Here is a 23,899-nt window from a genome sequence, read left to right on the forward strand (position 1 = left end):
CGTCAGGCTCTGGGCTGATGGCTCAGAGCCTGGAGCCTGTTTCCGATTCTGTGTGTCTCCCTCTCTCTCTGCCCCTCCCCCGTTCATGCTCTGTCTCTCTCTGTCCCAAAAATAAATAAACGTTGAAAAAAAAATTTTTTTTTTTAATTTATTTTATAACATACATGATGTATTAGTGCAGACATATATGTAGGTAAATACCATATTTGGGGATGTGGGCTTAAAAAAAATTTTTTTTTAATGCTTATTTATTTTTGAGAGAGACAGAGACAGAATGCGAGTGGGTTGGGACAGAGAGAGAGGGAGACACAGAATCCGAAACAGGCTCCAGGCTCTGAGCTGTCAGCACAGAGCCCGACGTGGGGCTCGAACTCACGGACCGAGAGATAGTGACCTGGCTGAAGTCGGACGCTTAACCGACTGCGCCACCCAGGTGCCCCAAAAATATTTGTTTACTAGAGATGCATGATCAAAAAATTTGGTAGACCAGGATATAGCCAAAGTCAAGTTGTAATATGTTATATTTGTTTGGCTTTCCTTGACAATATTAAAAAAAAAAAAAACAAGAAAACTCAAGATTGTGTCACAAGCCTGAATGTACTTAAGAACAACAGTGGGTGAGAAAAGTTGAAATTATACCTACAGGTTATAAAAATTGGGTGTATTAGTTGGAGTAAGCCTCTGGATCTCTGTAGGGTACAACGAGTTCATTTTCCTTCTCTGGAAAGAGTGCAGTATTTCCATTACTGATCCTTTTGTAGGCTTCATATAGAGGATCCCTTGGGGAGCTGGAAATTCTCTGTCATTTCCAAGTACTAAAGTTCTTAAGGGACCTCTTAACTCTTCCAAATCACTTCAGGAGACTTTAATACATGGACCCTAGAGGTTGTGAGGCCTTTTAGGACCTCACAATTGTTTCTTCCTGTGTGTCTCATTAACCATCAATTACAATTGTTTCACATAATTGAAAGGATAGAATCCTCGGAGGAGATGTATAGTGTGTGGTGTTTGCCACCAAGTAGGGAATGTCAAATGAGCCCACACCATCTTGGGGACAACTTTCATGTTCCCCTTGTTAATTTGGTTGTATATTCCTGATAACACTGAATTTAATCACTATTACATGAAGAATTTTAAATATAATGTTAACTAACATCTCATAAATACATTCCATAATATGGAGAGAAGTATATGAATAATTTTGGGAAATTAAAGTCAGTAGTTTGGAAATTTGAGGAATGCTCCATCATGGCAGGTATCGATGACTGCAACTGGCCATCCTAGAGTTGTGCTTTGGCTCCATTTGGACTTTTTCAAAATAGCTATTAGAACATTTGGAGGAGGAATACACATATATACAGGTGAGCATGCAAATACATATGCATATATACACAAACAGTTATGCTTGTATATGCGTAGACTAACTCTGGAGAAATACAAAAATTATTAAGAGTCGTTGCTTCAGGAGTCAGATGGGAAACTGTTCTGCACTTGTTTTAATATTTTTATTCCTTTATTTTTATTTTGTGCTGAAAGACATATAATGTAAAATTTATCAATAGTGACATTTAGGGCATTCATAGTGTTCCACAGCCATTACCACTATCTAGTTCTAGAACATTTTCATCATCTCAAAAGGAAACCGTGTACACATTAAGCAATCACTCCCCATTTTCCCTCTCCCCAGGCTCTGGCAGCCGTCAGTCTGCTCTGTGGATTTGCCTATTCTAAATATTTCACATAAATGGAATCATACAATATGCGGCCTTTTGTATTTCGTTTCTTTCACTTAACATGATGTTTTCAAAATTCATCCACATTGTAGCATGTATCAGTACATCATTCTTTATATGGCTGAATAATACTCCATGGTATGGATGTACCACATTTTATTTGTCTGTTGTTGTCAGCCGTTGGACCTTTGGGCTGCATATTTTTGCTGTTGTGAATAGGGCTGCAATGAAAGTTTATGTACAAGTTTTTGTTTGAATAACTGTTTTCACTTGTTTTAGGTATAACCCAGAAGTAGAACTGCTGGCTCGTGGCAATTCTGTGTTTAAATTATTAGTGAATTCATAGTATGCTTTCAAAGATCTTTATTAACAGCACATGTAGATCTAAATAGCTCTATTTCTTTGAATAGCTTCATAATATTTTGTCAGATGGGTATCTATCTCCTGTTGGGAGATATTTAGTTTGTTTTTGTGGGGTTTTTTTTGTGCTTACAAATAATAGTGAAGAGAACATTGTAATGCAAAAATTTTAGTGTACTTCTCTAACTAGCAGGATAAAGTAGAATTACTGGGTCAAAAGATACGTGTTTTTAAAATTTATATTGCTAAAATTGTTCCCCAAAAAGTTGTACCAGTTAATACTCTGGTCAACAGTATATAAGTACTCCTTTTTCCTTTCTCTTGATTACTTTTATCCTATATTAAATATAGCTAATTGGATCATTGTCCTATATTTTGATCATGGTCATTATGTTTATTATATTATCATGTTTACTATTATGTTTATCTGTTATCTCTTAATAATAATAGTTGCCATTTTTTAAGGAATCAGTAATATATGCTAGATACTTTACATATATTCACACACTGTTACTTTTCTTATTCATTTATTAAAAAATTTTTTTTAATGTTTATTTTTATTTTTGAGACAGAGGAAGACAGAGCATGAGTGGGGGAGGGGCAGAGAAAGAGGGAGACACAGAATCTGAAACAGGCTCGAGGCTCTGAGCTGTCAGCCCAGAGCCCGATGTGAGGCTCGAACCCACGAACCGTGAGATCATGACCTGAGTCAAAGTCGGACGCTTAACTGACTGAGCCACCCAGGTGCCCCATTCTTACTTTATTTTATAAATGACTCAGAGAGATTGTGGCTTAGGACATGCAGTTAGTAAGAGGCTAAATTTAGGATTTCAATTGTAAGTTTGTTACCAGTTTCACATGATTCACTCCAGAAATAGTCTGTGTTTATACAAGCATAAATGTTTGTGTGTGTGGATATATGCATGCTTATGCATGGAGAAAAAAGTGTTCAGTAGTTGTAAATTTAAAAATAATGTGTTGTTGGGTCACCTGGGTGGCTCAGTTGGTTAAACATCTGACTCTTGATTTTAGCTGAGGTCATGATTTCACAGTTTGGTTTGTAGGATGAGATCAAGCCCCATGTTGGGCTCTGTGCTGCCTGTTTGGGATTCTCTCTCTCTCTCTCTCTCTCTCTCTCTCTCTCTCTCTCTGCCCCTCCCCCACTCGTGCATGTGTGCATACTCTCTCAAAATAAAAAACATTTAAAAATAAATAAAAAATAAAGTGTTGTTGACTAAAGCATAATATGCTCAATAGCCAGTGGTTCGTAAAACATGGCTTGTGGGCTAATCTCTTATATCAGAACCACCTTAAAATTACAGATGCCTGGCGTCCACCCTAGGCTATGGATCCCGAATTTCTAGGAGTGGAGCCTGGGAATCTACATTTTAGATAAGTAGCTCAAGTAATTCTTATACTCATTAAAGTATTCTAAAAATTATAAATAGTGACATTATTGCAGATTGTGGAATCAGCACAGGGGACTACGACCAGCATTTAATAAAAATGAACTAGAACAATAGAAAATATCAGAGTAGTATTAAGGGTATTTTCTGTAATGTTTTTGCTTTGTATATATACATATGCATATATTATGTCTTGGGTTGCAATAGAAAACGTATTTCATAGCATGTCCATTTCATGGCATGGGTCACAATCAAATTTTTGAAATTCACTGTATTGAAGTAAAGAATCTTGACTGAAGCCCTTTTTTTTTTTGCCTCCTTTCCCCCTTTACACTTACCTCAGATAAATACTTCTTCATTAGCCTCAACATGCCCTTCATACTTAACCTTGAGTCACCTTTTCTCTGGGAAACCTTCCAGAGTAATCCTAATGCCAAATCACTTATTACTCTTCATGATTTTAGTATTGATATTGAAATTTATGTTGTATCATTTTTTTCTCTTCCTGAGACATTTTATCAATAGATATACCTTTTATTTTTAAGAAAATCCTCCCTAAAGATAGAGATATGGCATAACGTACTTAGTTCATGGCTTTAGTTTGCCACATATAGTAAATCTTAGAAAGTTTCAGTGTTATTTATATAGCTCCAAACCCACACCACTGTGGCAGTAATTGTTAAAGGCACTCACTTGAACTGAGCAGTGATTTCCTACCTTATTTTTTAATAGGAGTATTCTTGTATAACATTAAAAAAAATATATTCAGACAGAATTCATCAGACAAAAATATCCCTTCCAGTCATTGACTGAAATAATGCCCAAAGCTACTGAGAAGTCATTCTTTGGTAGTCCCTCCCCTGCCAACATAGGAAGATTTTTAGTAGCTATCAACTTAACACAATTTCTAAATTAAGGGTCATCATCATTTCTAAAATTTTGTGTCCTAGAGAAAAATAATTTGAAAGGAACATATTTTTATGTAATTTTTATTACAGTTAGAATGGTTTAGCAATATACCAGAGAAATGAAAATATTTGTACTGTCTCCAGTATATTCAGAATGATAATACTAAGCTAGAATACTTCAGTGAGGTCTCCACAGCATTTGGACATTGTTATTTGATTGATTTTCCATGGTTTTGAATAAAATAATTCAGCAGTGATTTAAAATCAGTGTGTATTTCATTCATCAACATCATCCTCATAATCTGAGAACAGTGCTATATCGGAGCATGAAGTATTTGCTGGGTCTTTTGACATGCTTGATAATGGATTGATATCCCCTACTATAACTAAACAAGCACTGGTCTAGGGCCTGTTGTTTGGGAACCAGTGGCTTGGCAGGAAGGATGTAGTTTTTCTGGGCTACCTATGCAGCTGGGATAGAGGTAAGAGTTTTCTGTCCTGGAGGTCCAGATGCACCCCTGACCCAGGAGGAGACATCACTACGCTAATTAAGTAAGTGGTAAAGTTAGGATTTGGAGCAGGCAATCTCACTCTGAAGCCCTCCATTCTAACCCTTGAGCCCTACCGTATTATATCTAGGGCAAGGACAATATGTCATTAACCTTGTGTTCTTAGGGCCTGGTATAATTATGCTTGGCATGACAGGAACCTTAGCAGAGGTATATTGAACTAATTGTTATTGAATAAACTTTTATTATGATCCTTAACCTTGTAAATGATATCATATCTTCACATAATTACGCTTAAGGTTCTTAACTTTCTTTACAACTGTACAATCTTTTTTCCCCATATTAAGTCAGCAACTTCTTTTAAACTTAATTTTATTTTTTATTTAAGTATAATTAACATACAGTGTTACATTAGTTTCACGTGTACAATATAGTGGTTCAACAATTCTATACGTTTTTTAGTGTTCCTCAAGATAAGCTTACTCTTAACTGCCTTCACCTACTCTTACATCAAGATAAGCTTACTCTTAACCTACTTCACCGATTCCATCCACTGATCTCTGCTCTGGTAACCCTCTGTTTGTTTGATTTTCTTGTTTCTTTTCTTTGTTCATTTGCTTTGTTTCTTAAATTCTACATTTGTCTTTCTCTGACGTATTTCACTTAGTATTATACCCTGTAAGTCCATCCATGTTATAAATGGCACGATTTCATCCTTTTATATGGCTGAGTGATATTCCATTGTGTGTGTGTTCTGTATATGTATGTGTGTGTGTAAATATATGTGTGTGTGTATATATATGTATATGTATGTGTATATATATGCATATATGTATATGTACATATGTATATGTATAGACACACACACACACATATATATATACAATCTTTATCCATTTATCTATTGATGGACACTTGAGTTGCTTCATGTCTTGACTACTGTAAATAATGCTGCAATAAATATAGATCCTTTTGAATTAGTGTTTTCTTTTTCTTTGGGTAAATACCTAGTGGTGGAATTACTAGATCATATGGTAAGTTTATTTTTAACTTTTTTGAGGAAGCTCCATACTAATTTTCCACAGTGACTGCACCAGTTCACATTCCCACCAACACTGAATGAGGGTTCCTTTTTTCTCCATGTCCTCGCGATGCTTATTATTTCTCATCTTTTTTATTTTAACCATTCTGACAAGTGTAAAGTAATATCTCTTTGTGGTTTTAATTTGCGTTTCCCTGCTGATTAGCAATGTTGAGCATCTCTTCATGTGTCTTGTTGGCCATCTGTATGTCTTCTTTGGAAAAATGTCTATTCTTGTCCACTCCCTATTAATTGGATTGATGGTTTTTTTGGTGTTGAGTTGCATAAATTCTTAATGTTTATTTATTTTTGAGGGAGAGAGAGTGAGCAGGGGAGGGGCAGAGAGAAGAGGGAGACACGGAATCTGAGGCTGTCAACACAGAACCCTATGTGGGGCTTGAACTCATGAACCGTGAGATCATGACCTGAGCCAAAGTTGAATGCTTAACAGACTGAGCCACCAGGTGCCCCAAGTTGCATAAATTCTTTATATATTTTGGATATTAATGCTTTATCAGTTACATCATTTACAAATATCTTCTCCCATTCAGTAGGTTGCCTTTTTGTTTTGTTGGTCATTTTCTTCACTGTGCAGAAACTTTTTATTTCGGTGTAGACCCAATAGCTTAATTTTGCTTTTGTTTCTCTTACTAGAGGAGATCTATCTAGAAAAATAGATCTGTGGCTGATGTCAAAGAAATTACTGCTTATGTTTTCTTCTAGGAATTTTATGGTTTTATGTCTCATATTTAGGTCTTTAGTCCATTTAAAAAGGTTTTTTTAAGTTTATTTTGAGAGAGACAGAGATAGCACAAGTGGGGGAGGGGCAGAGAGAGAGGGAGAGAAAGAATCTCAAGCAGGCTCCGTGCTGCCGTGCAGAGCCTGACACGGGGCTTGAACTCACAAAACTGATTTCGTGACCTGGGCTGAAACCAAGAGTCAGACACTTAACCAACTGAGCCACCCAGGCACCCCTGGTCTTTAATGCATTTTAAGTTTGTTTTTGTGTATGGTATAATAAAAGGGTCCAGGGGTGCCCTGGGGGCATGTAGCTGTTGCTAAGTATCTAGATCTTGGAGATGGAAAGTCCCTGCTCTCACAGAGCTCATAACATGTTGAATGTAGTAGACAGTTAAACAGATATCTACCTAGCATGTGGTGAGTGAAGTGAGAAACATTCCAGCTAGAAAGAATTTGAGGGGCGCTTGGGTGCCTCAGTCGGTTAAGCATCCGATTCTTGGTTTTGGCTCAGGTCATGATCTCATGGTTTGTGAGTTTGAGCCCTGTGTCAGGCTCTGGACTGACAGCACGGAATCTGCTTGGGATTCTCTGTCCCCCTCTCTCTCTGCCCTTCCCTGGCTCATGTGCATGCTGTCTCTCAAAAATAAATAAATAAACATAAAAAAAGAAAGAAAGAATTTGAGTAAAGTGCTTATCGGGAAAGTGGGAGAAACATAGTGGGGAAGAATAGGGACCAATTCTACTTAAGCCAAAGGTTTACCTAGGAGAGTACAAGAAATACTAGCTTCTAGGCTCAAAGGAAGAGAATAAAAGGCCTGGGAGCTTAGGAAACCTTATGGAGTAGGAAGCCTTTCTTGTACTTTTGAAATCCTTTTAGACAGCTACTACTTTATTTATTCATGAGGCAACCTTGAGGGCAAGGGTATATGTATCATTCAAAGTAGAGAAAGCTAAAGGGGGAAAGAAAATAAAATGATCCTCGCAAAATAGGTTGGGACCAAATTTTAAGATCATAAATTGAACTGTTCACTGGTAATTTGATAATATGGACAAGTCACCTAATCTCTGTAAACATCAGTTTCCTCGTCTTTATGAGGGTTTTGGGCTCAGTTTCTAAACATAGCATGGTGTTTAACAGTACTCTACAGCCAGGCTGCCTGGGCTTGAATTCTGGGTCTTATACTTGCTAGCTCTACAACTGAGTAAGTTACTCATCTGTGCCTCATATTCCTTGTCTGCAAAATGGGGGCTATGACCCCATAGTGTGTTGTAGATTAGATTAAATGAGTAAATACATAGAAAGCTCTTAGAATAGTACCTGGCATATAGAAGTGGTCTGGAAGTGTTAACTATATACCTTCCAACTCTTGAGGTTTTGATTCATCACCAGGTATCTACTCTAAACACTAGAACAGGAATTCCAACAGGAATTCCAACAGGAATTATTTAAGAGTACTCATGAAGAACCATCATTAAAATCCAGGACTCAGCTTTTGGATCTCCTATCCCCACAACAGCATCAGAATAGGAGCTAAACTTGGAAAGTACATTTCCCAGAGGATATATTGCACAAGTGTTTCCTTCTGAAACTGGTTTAGAGAGATGGCCGTAGGGGCTTAATTAAGAATATAAACACTGGAATCTACTTGTCTCCCTGGGATGCTAATATTAATTTACAAATGTTGACTAATGCCATCTACTGTGTTATTTTTCTGTTGTCTCTGATGCTGATAAAGTCTGGCCGCTGTTTTGACATGTACTTAACTATAGAGCACATTGTGTAATAGAGAGTGATGTAGTTGTAAAATTGCATGTTGTGTGCTTCAGGATCAGAGGAGCGAACTCTAGAGAACAACTTCTCTTAAGTCGTAACAGTTGCTTACCTAGTCCCATTGAAAGAGGAACCTAAAACCAAGGATACTGGCTTCAGTATAAGGAAAAGTCTGTAAAAAATGAGCTAAGACATTTTACCTTGATTTAAAGATTTTCTGACCATTTTTTTCCTCTTTCGAGTAGAATCCTTCATAAGTAAAACAGATGCAAGCAGAACTACTCTGCTTAGAGAGGTCAAAGTAAACAGCATGGAGCTGTGCCTACCAGCCTTCTTTCCACTTATTCCCACTCCTTCCACATGGCCTGTGAGTCACTGTCAAGGAACTCTAGGCTCCTAAACTCACAATTTAAAACTCAGTGACCTAATTGATTATAGGTTCATTTTGCCTATAGCACATTACTTATTTTTCGTAGGAAAGTTGTGCATTACAGAAAAAACTTAAGCCCTTGTTTTTAGCTTCTGAGTCCTGTAGTTTATTTTCTTTATCCCCCTTTGTTCTCTTTCTCCCTTTGGGATACACTCTTGCTCTTTATCACCTTTCTGGAAGCAAACCTCAGCACTCTGTATATTTCTATGGATATGGATTGATCTGGAGGCAAATATACCTAAAGGCTCTCCACTTGTAGAAAAGAATCAGGAAAACAAGAACAAGAACTTGACGAAAACCTAGATCTTGAGCTCAGACTGTTTCTTTTTATTCATTAGATTTGTCTGCCTCTGCTCATTCCAAGGTGGTGATCTTCACAGTCAACTCTTTGGGTAGTTCTCAGTCCTACCTTGATGTGGTACAAAGCAATGTGGATATGTTCAGAGCCCTTGTCCCAGCTCTGGGACACTATAGTCAACATGGTATCCTGCTTGTTGCATCTCAACCAGGTAAATAGTTTTATTTTTAATTACTCTGATGGTCCAATGTATCAATATAATTGCCAGTACTGATAAAAGTCATAAAACTAGATTATAAAAGGGCAGCTAGACTATTCAAATTGCTCTTATACCGAACAATATGGTACGTCCATATCCGGTCAACCAGTTACTTCTTATTACTGGCATTAACTAGAAGCTTTTACCTGAACGATTTTTTGTGACAGATCACCATCATTCTGTTCCAGGTTGTTGGCCATGTCTCCTTCAGTGAGAAAATGGTTAAACACCAAAGAGAAAAATGCAGTGGCTTATATGAAAGATATTTTGTTAATTCTAAAGTGTTGTAAAATGCTAGTGGGCGTGCCACTGTGTTCCTAACTTTTTGTATATTACAAAGTGTTTTGGGAACTGGTTTACTAAGAAAAAGAAGTATTATCAAAGAATTGGGTGGTATCGAACTCAAATTAGCGAACAGAGTTTCTTAATGTTCCCAGTATAAGGGTATGGTGTACATTTTGATTGTTTTTCTGTAGTAATTGTTTGAGGGACACTAGTCTCTTTAATTCCTGACATCCCTTTGGCATGGCAGAAAAAAGTAGTTGTGTTTTTGCTGTTCATAATGTTGCACTGCATAGTGGGAGTATATGATCATTATTTTAATTTAACAATAGAAATTCACCTTAAGATAGATATAAAAGAGCAGCGCCTAGGTGGCTCAGGGGGTTGGACATCTGACTCTTGGTTTTGGCTCGGGTCATGATCTTGTGATTTGTGAGCTTAAGTCTCGCATTGGGCTCCATGCTGGCGGCATAAGGCCTGCTTGGGATTCTCTCTCCCTCTCCTCTCTGCCCCTTCCCTGCTCACGCTCTCTTTCTCTCTCAAAAATAAATAAACATTAAAAAAAAATTTTTTTTAAAGAAAGGAAAAAAAGATATAAAAGAGAACTTGGTCGATGAAAAACAAACATTCTTTTCTGGCTTTCTATACCCATTTTTCATCTTTCTTACTTAACTAGGAAAATATTTATTTTCCACTCTTAATTTAAACAACAAAGTTATGTAAAATCATGTTGAAACCTGGTTAGTGTTTTTAATATACATTAAAAATGCCTCAAAGTGCATTTGGGACCTAAGAAAAATATGTAGAAGCTCTACTATGCTCATTAAAGTAATAATATTTTGGGGCACCTGGGTGGCTCAGTCGCATAAGCGTCCGACTTTAGCTCAGGTCATGATCTCGCAGTTCATGAGTTCAAGCCCTGCGTCGGGCTCTGTGCTAACAGCTCGGAGCCTGAAGCCTGCTTCTGATTCTGTGTTTCCCTCTCTCTGCCCCTCCCCTGTTCGTGTTCTGTCTCTCTCTCAAAGAATAAATAAACATTAAAAAAGTTTTTAATAATAAATATTTTGTTTATGAGAACTAGGCTAGAAGTGTATTTTTAAAATCTTTACATTTTCACCTTGTGTGCAATATTTAGTGGAAATCATGACTTATGTGACGTGGAAACTGAGTGCATTTCCTACAAATCGAGTGATTGGAATTGGATGTAATCTGGATTCACAGAGATTACAGTACATTATTACAAATGTTTTGAAGGCACAAATGTCAGGAAAACAAGTATGGGTTATTGGTGAGCAGGGAGAAGACAAAGGTAAGAAATATATTTTAATTCATTATATTGACAACCTAAGTCACCAGAGGCCATGATATTCAGATATATCTGAAGATTCCAGAATAGTTGCACTTACTTGGCTTTTGTTTTATAGGCCCTGTATTGTGAGTAGACTCTTCAAGTATGTCATTCTCATTTACTTACTTTTCTGTAAGTTTAAGATTAGTTTCATATTTTTTAGTTGAGTTTCAGAGTCCAGGATTAATTTGAAAGTTTCATTTTCTAGAGAGCCACGTTTAAAAAAACCCTAAAGCATATATAGAACACTTTCCTTTATTCTCCCCACACTTCGTTGTTGCTTATGTTTCCTAAGTTCAGACTTTCTTCCTAGGTACCACCCTCCCTGTCTGCTTCTCACCTTTTTAAACAGGGTTTTCACCCTTTCTTTATCTTCATGGCCTTTTTCACCAGCCACTTGTTCTCTTCCTACCACAAAAAGCATTCCATTCCTCAGACTGGAAAGCCCCTTTCCTATCCCAAAAGAATACTTTCCCTATTCAACTTGAGAATCTCTTCCTTTTACTCCTTTACTGTTTCCCTTAAGCTATAAAGTGAGGTTGGTCAGGTGACAGAAGTGCTCTTTATCCTCATTTTGTTCTTTTTTATTTATTTAAACAACTGTATAAGTGCCTACTCTGTACTCACTACTGTATAGAATGTTAGTATGAAATAAAAGAGGCATAGAGCATGATCTCTTTCTTCATCATACTTAAAAATTATTTTAGAACGGTAAGAAAAATATTTACATGATATTTTAGCTAACAGTGAAAGCATAGGAAAGTATTTCATTAAGTGCCAGAATGAGTATTATAGACTTACAGTGCTTAGCTTATGAGTGAGCATTTAACCTGAATTGAAATGACTGGAGAAAATTCTGTACAGGCCGTTATTGAACTGGACTTTGAAAGAATGAATAGGATTTGAATAGAGAGCAAAGAGTGGGAAGGATATTTCAGGAATGGGAAATCAGAAGCAGACAAAGGCACATAGTATGTTAAGTATGGCATGTGCGTGGGATAAAAAAAAAAAATCTAAACTAGATGTCGCAGAGAATTTCAACCAGATAAGCCTGGGTGAAATCACATTTTGGAGATCCTTGAATACCTGATTGAAGAGTTGGAAAGTGATTCTCAGGCAGAGGGAACGCATTAGAGGTATTTGAGCATGAGACTGATATGTTGAAAAGGTAATTTGGGGGCAGTTAATCATTGTTTCATCATTTAAATGACATCACTATTGTTACTATTGCTTTATTTAGCATGTAGGTCCTATGGGGTAGAGCACAATGTGAAAAAGAACTTCTCTGCCTATGAGGAGGTGATCTTTTAACTGGAGATCTGGAAAAAGACCATGCACACTAAAAGTTAAATGAGAGTCAGTCCACAGTGCCACAAAGCAAATCACCTTCTCAAAACTATTTCCTTAGAATTTAAAGGTTCCTATATGCTTTGATGTCATTAAAACAAAATATTAACAGTGGTTAAAACTGGCTTAAAGGTAACTTTTAAAAATTTGTATTTGTCAGTGTTTTCTAATTTTGTCACTATGGACATATAGTACTTGTATAATTTTTGAGAAAATTTTAATAAAATACAAAAGTATTTAAATCTGTGTAAATTGGTACTGGCTACCTAGAAAATTCAATACTAGAAGGAGTCAGGTTGTAGAATAAACCTTTACAAAACCCAACACTGTGATTGAGTAGAATGACTTTTCAAGTTCAAAATGCTCCCTGACACTAAACGCTAATCAATAGGATCCTAGAAAAGGATAGCAAGCAAAAACTTGGGGCAGATGACTTAGAGTAATGAATCTCTAGGGCTGCAAACAAACCTGAGACCCCATATTTTACTCAGTAGTGCCATTTGAGTTCTGGGCCATGCTTATGTCTTGCTTCTCTGATTCTTGCAGATCTCCCAATTTAGTTTGCTATTTCCCCTCTTGTCTACCCTGTAAATATGATGCCAAGTTAATAATGATATTAGCCAAAATTGTACTATATGCTTTCATGTGTTAATTCAGTCTTGCTAAATCATACTCCTCTTTTCAAAAACTTTCACTGGCTTCCTCTGACCAAACTATTAAATTCCTTTGCTTGGCATTCAAGATGTCCCCAAATCTAGCCCTAATCTTCTTTCCCAATTATAATTAAGGATGTAGTAATATTATTTGAGAGCTGGAAGGGACCTAACGGATCACTGATTACATTTTGTTTTAGGGACCCAGCAATGGATACAGGGATGGTAAGAGTGACTTGCCCAAGAGCCTATAGTTTTAGGGTCAAAGAAGGACTAAAACCCAGGTGTTGTGCCTCCCAGCCCCACCCCACAGCTTTGCTTCAGCCCCAGGGAACTTTGCCCTTCTTCCCCTTTCTCCAGATACTCAAATCTCATCCTTTGAGGTCTAGGTCAAGCCCTCCTTACTCACACTGTGAAGCCTTTCCTTAGACCTTGTTTTACATTGTGAAGCCTTTCCTGATCACATCACTCCACAGTGATTTCTTCACCCCTTAAATCTGTTGCTAGCTATATGGTAATTAACCATATAACCAATAAACGTGATGTTTATTCTTTTGTTAAACTGCTGTTTATTCTGATCCAATTTGAGTATTTTCTGTGCATATGTTCTTATTGAAAGTGTAAATTATTAAGCTGTTCTTTTAGTTGGAAAAGTCATACAGTCACATTACAAAAAAATAAATAGTACAAAAAGATCTATGCAGTAAAAAATAAGTCTCCAATTGATGCCAGATACTCAGGCTCTCTCCCTAGATTCAGTCACAGTTACCAGTCTCTTATGTAGCCTTCCAGAAATGTTCTGTGCATAGATAAGCACATGTCTGAAATAGACATACATCATCCTGCACCTTGCCCTTTTATTTATTGACATGACGTGGGAATGGTTGCATAATGACATATATAGATCTCACTCATTCTTTTAAACTACTGGATATGTCAAAATTTATTTAGCCAGTTTCCCTAATAAGTTATGATTTTTTAATGAGTAAAAATATTTCACAATATGGTTATATTAATATTTCAAATTGTAAAGAGAAAATAAAGGATAGTGCAACTTGATAAATAAGCCGAAGGCACAGTGCTATCTGCTATTGGAGCTATACAGATGTGTAAGAACCTGACTATATCTTTAGGAAGCTTAGATCTAACACAGAAAATGACTATAATGAAAGGCAGCATTAACTTGCTATGAGAGAGATCCAAGGGAAGTAAGATAAAAATACAAGGAAGGGATATGGTAGTTCTGTGTTGAACCTCAAATGGGAACAAGAGGTAGAGGGATGTAGGTACACATGCATTAGGATCACTAAAATATAATATTTTGTACTATTTGGCATATATAAAAAAATTATGTGTGTTAAAGCATAATAGTAGAATATTCATGAATCTGTGCTCAATTAAGAACATTACCAATATGACTGAAGCTACCAATGTTCTCGCCAACCCATCTCCCTGTGTCCCGTCTAGACACCACCATCAAATCACTTTTTATCCTGTCTTGTATTTTGTTTCAGAGATAGATATATCCATAATAGGTATACTTACCTTGGCATTGAAGCCAGAAATGGATAGAGGCTCCCTCTGCTGGTTTCATGTGTAGACATCAACTGGTTATATTTTTGCATAAGTGACATCACCACAATAATAGCAATTATAATTTATTGAAAGCCTACTATGTGTATTAAATATGTTGCGTATCTCATTAAAATTTACAAACACTCTGTAAAGGAGATGGGGGTTTTCCAAATTTATGGATGAGCAAGCTTAAGACAATGAAGTTAAGTTATTTGCCCAAGATTACATATCTCGTAAGATTTGCACCCTGGTCTGACTTCAGAGCTGTGCTTTTTCTTTGCTGTGACTTAATTAGATAATTTATCTAAAGCATTTAGAACAGTATCTGGGATAGTGTAAACACTCAGTAAATGGTAGTTTCTGTTACAGCAATCGACAAGACAGTGATGAATAGAAAATTGGCAAAAGGACACGTAAAACTACTCTTTGAAGTAAAGCAGCATTAGGATTTGGAAACAGTTGTAAGATGGCAGGTGTGCAAATAAAATGAATTCTCTTTAAGTATTTCAGAGGTAAATGGCAGCTATAGCCTGGGGGAAGAATCCCATGACATACAAAACTCTTTACGGTCAGTTTCTTGCTTCCCTTGCCAGTTTCATCTTCCACCATTCTGCCAGGCCTTCTATGCTAGTCAGGTGGTCAGCCTACAGTTTTCTAAATGATTCGTACACTCTCATGCCTCCTTGCTTTTGCACCTGATTCTTCCTTCCATTCTAACCTGAACTTGGCTAACTCCTACTTACCCTTTCAGACTGGGCTTGAGTGCCACCTCTCCCAGGAAGCCTTCCCTAATTCTCCAGGTTAAGTAAGTTCATGACTCTGTTTTAACCATTATCACATTATGTTATAACTGCATATTTACCTGTCTGTTTATTCCAGCAGACTATAAAAGCTCCTTGACCTTGGCATGGCCTCAATAAAAGTGTTTTGAAAGGAATGAATGATGTTGATACTATCTTGTGACCAAAGATCATTCATATTATGCACCCCCCCAAATTAGATAGTCAGCAGAAATATGCTTTGGAGCTGCTATTTTCAGCTGTGATATTAACATCATATGTAAACTGTAAATAACTCCTTCAAATGATGATTAATCTGAGGGTTGGACCTCAGAACAGACTGTTAGGTCATCTGCTTTGGTCATCTGTCTTACACAAGGGAAAGAGTCATCCCATGGTCACTGTTCATTAAAATTTGGGGGCCAGAGGATTGTTGTTCTTAAAGAATGGAGCCAGAAAGATCAGGATTGATTAGTTACAATATTTGAAAGGGCTCCTTAAAATAGGCTGAACATATATTTAGGAAGTTTGAAGGACTGGGCAGTAAATGAGCAAAAAAAAAAAAAAAAAGTCCATCTGAACTTAATTGAAAATTCTAATAACTGTGTCATAAGCAAAGTTGAACATAGTGAAGCTCTCCCCTTCTCTCCATTCTTTCCTTATGGCTCTAATAAGTCAGGGCGTAGAGAGGAAAGAATGTGATACTCACTCTCTCTCTCTCTCTCCCTCTCTCATAATTAAATTTCAGATTTTTTGTGTCCTTTCTGAGTCTTCTCTTATTCCTCCCTTGCCCCTTTTATTCATCTCATGCTGAATGTTGAAGTACAGCATTTACAGATATTTCCCCAATTTTCTACCTGTTGTGAATATACCAATAATGCACAATTTTTTAGAAAAAAATTCACATATAACCATTCTGTCCAAGTAAAACATTTTTTTTAATTCCCTTAATCTGTCCACATATATTTGTATTTTTCATATAACAAATTTTGGTTTTGCTTTTTCTTTAACATAAAAACTTTTAAACTTTTCCATAGTTTCCGATTTATTTTTTTTATTTTTTTTCGTAGTTTTCGATTTAACTGTTGCAAGTATGCTTTCCTCTTTGTTAATATAATAATGGATTGTGCGTGAAGTCGGTTCTGCATCATCTCCTGTGTATTCTTTACTGTGGTAAAAATGTGTGAGAGGAAACAAAAGAACACATGGCCCCTACCCCCTGCAAGCTTATAATGAGCTTGAAGAAGAGTCGTCTGGATACATAGGGTGTCCTTTGTTGCTGACCTGTCGCTAAATGACCTAATTTTGAATGCAGTTTAGAAGACTTGTATCTTAAACATAGTCTTATATATTCAAATGTATTTTTGTTTTGCCTGCCCAAGTACGGATTTTTATCAAATAATTGTCTTCACACACGAGAAATAGATGACCGTTAGAAGGGGTTTCAAAATGCTTCTGGCAATTTCTATTTAATATTAAAATGTGGTGTAAATAGTTCATGTGCACAGTTTTGAATTTTTGAATTGTTTTTGTAAATGCTATAGTGAGATGAAATGGTAGCTGGAAAGGTCCTCTTAGCAAGTAGGACCCTGCTTCTCTAACAGCTGTGGAAGCCTAGCCAAAATAGGTGACTGAATTATTCCTCACCTGGTGAACGAAATGAATCTCCGTGTTATTTCCAAGTGGAGCAAATGCCAAGTGCTTTCAATGCAGCCTGCTGAGAAAAGAAAACTTTCTGCTTGGACAGTACACTGCCCTTGTAGAACCAGGGTTGATGAGAGAGCACAGGTGAGGAGGCCGCAGATAGGCTCAGGGGATCACGTCTTTTGGAGGATTGCAGGCCCCAAGCATTTGGCACAGTAAGCCCAGTGGAAAACTAACTATTGCTAGAAAGGGGGAAAGCGTTTCAGGTTGAATACAGATACCCTTGACTGCAAATGATCATTTATGACATCTTAGTCCTAAGGGAGTTGTTGGCAAAGTATAATTAATTTTTCCTTTAATTTTAGTGCCCACATGGGGTGGCCAAGAAGAAGTGATGAGTCATAACTCTCAAGTGCAGTTGTCCAACAGGTAACACTGAGCATCAATCTGCATTTACCCAACCGAAAATCACATACTTCATAGCTCCCATGATAACAACTGTGTACACAGCATTGCTTTACCAGTCTTCCTCAAACAAAACTAGGTAGTATGGGCAACTCTAAAGTACAAAGGAGCAGTGCTTTCCCCTCTTTGATTTCTTATCTAAAAGTAGATACAAGAGTGCTTTGCAAACTTTATTTCAGATATTCAGTGGACACATACAGGGTGGAAGAGGTTTCCTATTTGTAGTCAGTGATTTCCTACTTTGATATGTCAACATCTGAGGATATTAAGAATTTTCTTAATATAGGGATGCCTGGGTGGCTCAGTCGGTTAAGCATCTGACTTCGGCTCATGATCTCGTGAGTCGTGGGTTTTAGCCCCGTGTCAGCTGGGAGCCCAGACAGAGCCTGCTTTGGATTCTGTGTTTCCCTCTCTCTCCTCTCTCTCCCTCTCTCTCTCTCTCTCTCTCTCTCTCTCACCCTCTCTCTCTCTTTCTCTCTGTTTCTCTCACTCTCAAAAATAAACATTAAAAAAAGAATTTTCTTAACGTAGAATTTGTCCATACCACTTAAAATTAACATGTGTTAATTGGGAACTAGTCTAATATGAGTGGATAAGCCATATTATAGGTTCAGGCAAAAACAAAAGTGTAATGCATAGATCCTTGTATTTTTGCCTTTGATCAGACACCTTCCAAGGTCCGTGCCTTACAGGTTGTACTCCACACACCACGTATTGTATTTTTTAAGTAGGCTCCACACCCAGCGTGGAGCCCAATGCGGGGCTCAAACTCACGACCCTGAGATCAAGACCTGAGCTGAGATCGAATCAGATGCTTAACCAAGTGAGCCACCAGGTGCCCCATGCACCATGTATTTTTATGCCATCTGTTTTCCCGTCATCACATAATCACATACATTTCTGCAGTTTGAATGGTGTAGACTTTTAGCTTTAAAAGGTTTTTTTTAATGTCTATATTTGAGAGAGAGTGAGCAGGTGCATGGGAGAGGCAGAGAGAGAGAGGGAGACAGAGACTCTGAAGTGGGCTCCTGAGAGCCCGATGCAGGGCTCAAAGCCATGAACCATGAAACCGGGACCTGAGCTGAAGTTGGATGCTCAACCTACTGAGCCAGCCAGCCGCCCCAAGACTTTTAGGTTTCTAAACCTTCAGCTTAAGGTTTTTAGACTGTCACCACTGGAAAGAATATTCTCCTACTGAGAAGAGTAGTGTACTGTATAATCCATTCTAATCTGATTCTCTACCTAATCCTGCATATGTAAGGAAGAAATTGTAAAAGGAAGAAATTCAAACATGTTTATTTAACGTAAATCATTTTTTATTTTTTACATAGAGAATGTTTGCTATTATAAAACTTCAAATACTGCAGATATCTATAAAGTAGAAAGCGAAAAGCTGGGAGTATCCCATTCTTCAGAGACAACTGTTGTTAACAGTTTAGTGTCCAGGTGTCCAAACATTTTTCCAGTGCTTATGCAAACTATCATTATTATTTTTATTACTTGCATACTGAGAAGTTTATGCTATTCATATTATCTTGCAACTTGCTTCATTTCCTTAATAATAAATCTTGGAAATGTTTCCATATTGGTCATATAAATCTACTTTATTCCTCTTCAGGGCTATACAGTACTACATTTGGATAGTGATTTATTTAACGAGTGCTCTTTTGATGAGTTGTTTCCAGAATTTTTTTCTGTCTCATCCAAGACAAACATGCATATATTTGCATACTTGAGCATATTGCAGTGGAATAAAATCCCTGAAGGGGAATTTCTAGATCGGTTGTTACTAAATCTTCCTCCTAAAAGACTGTATCACTCAACTTGCAGTTAAGAGAATGCCTGTTTCTCTGGAGCTTCTCCAAAAGTAGGTATCAATCTTCTTAAATTTGCCAATTTTGATAGGCAATAGTGGTGTATTGTTCTAACCCATATGTAGTTGAATATTGGTAGAGGTGAGCTTCTTTCTATGTTATTAGGCCATTTGTATTTTCTCTCTGTGAACTACCTTCCTGACATTTTAAGAAAAATTTAGTCATTAGATTATCTGTAGGCTTTCCTAACAATTGCTGTAGAAGTCTTATTTCTGAATAAAAATACATCTAATTAAGACCTTATACAATGTAAAACTGTGCATATTTGTGCATTTTCTGAGATTTACTTATTTTTTATTTATTTATTTTTTTGACAACCTAGAGCCATGGAGGTGTTACGGGTAAAAGGTCAAAGATCCTGGTCTGTTGGACTATCAGTGGCTGACCTGGTTGACAGTATTGTAAATGATAAAAAGAAAGTACATTCTGTATCAATTTTAGCAAAGGTAACTGCTGTTTTTATACTCTACATATGTTAAACTTTTATATTATTAATATAAATTCAGAAAAAGTGCTGCTCAGACTATATCCCAGGTGTCTTCAATGTCATTAGCTTTTAGGGTAACACACTGGAAGAGAGTTTGGTCTCAACTCTATCTGCTTGGTTACGGGAAGTCTGGATTTCTACCAGGTTGCCCCTCACCCCCATGTAATTTTGGAGAAGCCTCAAGAAACGTTTATGTATTCCATAAAGCTCTTCTGGTTCTTCTGGTAAAGTCATTTATCACCTCAGCCAGCCATGTCACCCCAGACTGATGTGCTAACTAGTTTTAGCTGGTTGGCAGTCTGCTTCTCCAGTTCACTTTGTCCTTTACCACTTTATCCCAAGAATAAAGTCCCTAAAGCACAGCTAAGACAAGACACAAATGCTTAACCAATTTTCTTGAAAACTTCAGAATATCAGGATGAAAATAAAACATGGAAAGGAAAACTTAAAACAGGTTACTGTATTTGACTGGGCCCCTCCCCAGGGAATCCACTCTGACCATCTTTTTTCTTGGCCCACAGCCTGCTACCCATATGGCAGGGGCCTAGCTTATCTCCACATAAAGTGGCTGTCTCTGACCAGCTTCCTCCTATTTCACACAAATTTTCTGAAACAACGAGTTTAGAAATTAAATAATGAAAGCTTCTGAAGGAAACTGAAGAAGATACAAAGAAATGGAAAACATTCCATGCTCATGGATTGGAAGAATAAATATTGTTAAAATGTCAATACTGCCCAAAGCAATCTACACATTCAATGCAATCCCAATCAAAGTTGCACCAGCATTCTTTTTGAAGCTAGAACAAGTAATCCTAAAATTTGTATGGAACCACAAAAGACCCCGAATAGCCAAAGTAATATTGAAGAAGAAGACCAAAGTGGGAGGCATCACAATCTCAGACTTTAGCCTCTACTACAAAGCTGTAATCATCAAGACAGTATGGTATTGGCACAAAAGCAGACACATAGACCAATGGAACAGAATAGAGAATCCAGAATTGGACCCACAAATGTATGGCCAACTAATCTTTGACAGAGCCGGAAAGAATAACCAATGGAAAAAAGACAGTCTCTAACAAATGGTGCTGGGAGAACTGGACAGCAACATGCAAAAGAATGAAACTAGACCACTTTCTTACACCATTCACAAAAATAAACTCAAAATGGATGAAGGACCTGAATGTGAGACAGGAAACCATCAAAACCCTAGAGGAGAAAGGAGGAAAAAACCTCTCTGACCTCAGCCGCAGCAATTTCTTACTTGACACACCTCCACAGGCAAGGGAATTAAAAGCAAAAATGAACTATTGGGACCTCATGAAGATAAAAAGCTTCTACACTGCAAAGGAAACAATCAACAAAACTAAAAGGCAACCGACGGAATGGGAAAAGATATTTGCAAATGACATATCGGATAAAGGGCTAGTATCCAAAATCTATAAAGAACTCATCAAACTCCACACCCCAAAAACAAATAATCCAGTGAAGAAATGGGCAGAAGACATGAATAGCCCCTTTTCCAAAGAAGACATCCAGAAGGCCAACAGGCACATGAAAAGATGCTCAATGTCACTCCTCATCAGGGCAATACAAGTCAAAACCACACTGAGATACCACCTCACGCCGGTCAGAGTGGCTAAAGTCAACAAATCAGGAGATTATAGATGCTGGAGAGGATGTGGAAAAACAGGAACCCCGTTGCACTGTTGGTGGGAATGCAAAGTGGTGCAGCCACTCTGGAAAACAGTGTGGACGTTCCTCAAGAAATTAAAAATAGACCTACCCTATGACCCAGCAATAGCACTGCTAGGAATTTACCCAAGGGATACAGGAGTGCTGATGCATAGGGGCACTGGTACCCCAATGTTTAGAGCAGCACTTTCAACAATAACCAAATTATGCAAAGAGCCTAAATGTCCATCAACTGATGAATGGATAAAGAAGATGTGGTTTATATATACAATGGAATACTACTTGGCAATGAGAAAGAATGAAATGTAGCCATTTGTCGCAACGTGGATGGAACTGGAGAGTGTTATGCTAAGTGAAATAAGGCAGAGAAAGACAGATACCCTATGTTTTCATTCATATGTGGATCCTGAGAAACTTAACAGAAGACCATGGGGGAGGGGAATGGGGGAAAAAAAGAGAGGGAAGGAGGCAAACCATAAGAGATTTTTTAAAATGTTTTTATTTATTTAATGTTTTTATTTATTTAATGAGAGAGATTGACAAGTGTGAGCAGGGGAGGGACAGAGAGGGGAAGACACAGAATCTGAAGCAGGCTCCAGGCTCTGAGCTGTCAACACAGAGCCCGACGTGGGGCTTGAACCCACGAACCGTGAGATCATGACCTGAGCCGAAGTCGGATGCTCAACCGACTCAGCCACCCAGATGCCCTAACCATAAGAGACCCTTAAATACTGAGAACAAACTGAGGGTTGATGGGGAGTGGAGGAGAGGGGAAAGTGGGTAATGGGCATTGAGTAGGGCACCTGTTGGGATGAGCACTGGGTGTTGTATGGAAACCAATTTGACAATAAATTACGTTTAAAAAAATTAAATAACGAAAAAAGTTTTTAGAAGTTCAACTTGTACTGGAACTAGAAAAGCAAAGGAGCTATCCATATTTATGATATTAATTTTTTGCAGTGATTTAGCTCTATCATAATCCCTGGGGTTTTTTTCATTTCAGGGATATTATGATATAAACAATGAAGTGTTTTTAAGTTTGCCTTGCATCCTTGGATCCAATGGAGTATCTGAAGTCATCCAAAGCACAGTGAAGGAAGATACAGCAACTGAGAAACTCCAAAGCAGTGCATCATCAATCCATGGTCTCCAACAACAGTTAAAACTTTGATCCTAAAGTACAGAGTTACCTGAAAGGAAAGGTCATTTAATTTTGCCAACACATACAGGGTTGAGAACTTCTGTATCTTATTAGTTACCCTTACAAACTGCTTGGTTAAGATAGACGGTTTCCAGTTAGCGCTGTAATTTGAATCCTTAGGGAGTTAGATAAGGAGGGGGAAGAAATCTAATTTTCTTTGTCATTCTTGAGATATCTAAACTGTTCTTTAAATCTATAGAAGATGTAGACATTCATCTACAATCTACAATATGCATCATTTAAATTTATGGATCCTCATCTAAAAGCACATTCAGCACTTTGGGAATATTTTGAAAGTAATATACTTTTAAAAGAAAATTACTCTTTATTACAATAAACATGATAAGCTGACGGTCCAGTATTGGTTTACAGAATCTGTGCTGGTGTGCTTTCAAGAGATCCACAGCTTAAGGTATTGTTTCTTCTTTAAAATAAAATCAGTAGTAATAGGAAAGCATTTTGTTTTCCCTCTTTAAATTAATTAGCTACCCCTGGGTGTCTCAGTTGGTTAAGCCTCCAACTCTTGATTTCAGCTCAGGTCATGATCTCCCTATTCATGAGATCAAGCCCCACATCAGGCTCTGTGTTGATGGTGCAGAGCCTGCTTGGGATTCTCTCTCCCTCTCTCTCCCTGCCTCTCTCTCTCAAAGTAAATTTTAAAACCTTAAAAAAAATTAACTAGCTACTGAAAAGTAAAAAAAAGAATTTTATGTGCATTTTAAAATATTAAAAGGGAAGGTAAAATTTTTATTATTTGAAGAAAAAGCAATTTCCAGTGGGACTGTCCTTTTTGAAATTTTCTATAACCTCTTCTTGGGATATATAATAGATCTCTAACATCTCAAAAACCAACTATACTGCTAGTAGCATAGAGAAATGTGTATTTAAAAAAATTTTTTTTAAGTTTATTTACTTTTGAGAGAGAAAGACCGAGCATGAGCAGGGGAGGGGCAGAGAGAGACAGACTCAGAATCCAAAGCAGGCTCCAGGCTCCAAGCTGTCAGCACAGAACCCTACGCAGGGCTCAAACTCACAAACTGTGAGATCATGACCTGA

The 23,899-nt window shown here is 37.4% G+C and overlaps 1 protein-coding gene across 6 annotated transcripts in view; it reads left to right on the forward strand.

Moving 5' to 3' along the window:
* UEVLD (UEV and lactate/malate dehyrogenase domains) overlaps positions 1-23,357 on the forward strand; it is a 52,080-nt gene extending 28,723 nt beyond the window's left edge. For 4 of the 6 annotated variants that reach the window (XM_040495666.1, XM_040495665.1, XM_040495669.1 and 1 more), the window contains 5 exons: positions 9,278-9,448; positions 10,914-11,087; positions 17,490-17,553; positions 19,786-19,909; positions 22,646-23,357. In XM_040495666.1, coding sequence (XP_040351600.1) covers positions 9,278-9,448; positions 10,914-11,087; positions 17,490-17,553; positions 19,786-19,909; positions 22,646-22,813 — 701 coding nt within the window. In that variant the 3' untranslated portion in view covers positions 22,814-23,357. Of the gene's footprint in view, positions 1-9,277; positions 9,449-10,913; positions 11,088-17,489; positions 17,554-19,785; positions 19,910-20,471; positions 20,648-22,645 lie in introns of those variants that run through there. The other 2 variants (XM_040495667.1, XM_040495670.1) reach the window with 2 other exon arrangements.
* Positions 23,358-23,899: the final 542 nt, after the last annotated feature.

This window comes from Herpailurus yagouaroundi, unplaced genomic scaffold, assembly GCF_014898765.1.
Source record: "Herpailurus yagouaroundi ecotype Mexico unplaced genomic scaffold, PumYag 187, whole genome shotgun sequence".
NCBI lineage: Eukaryota > Metazoa > Chordata > Mammalia > Carnivora > Felidae > Herpailurus > Herpailurus yagouaroundi.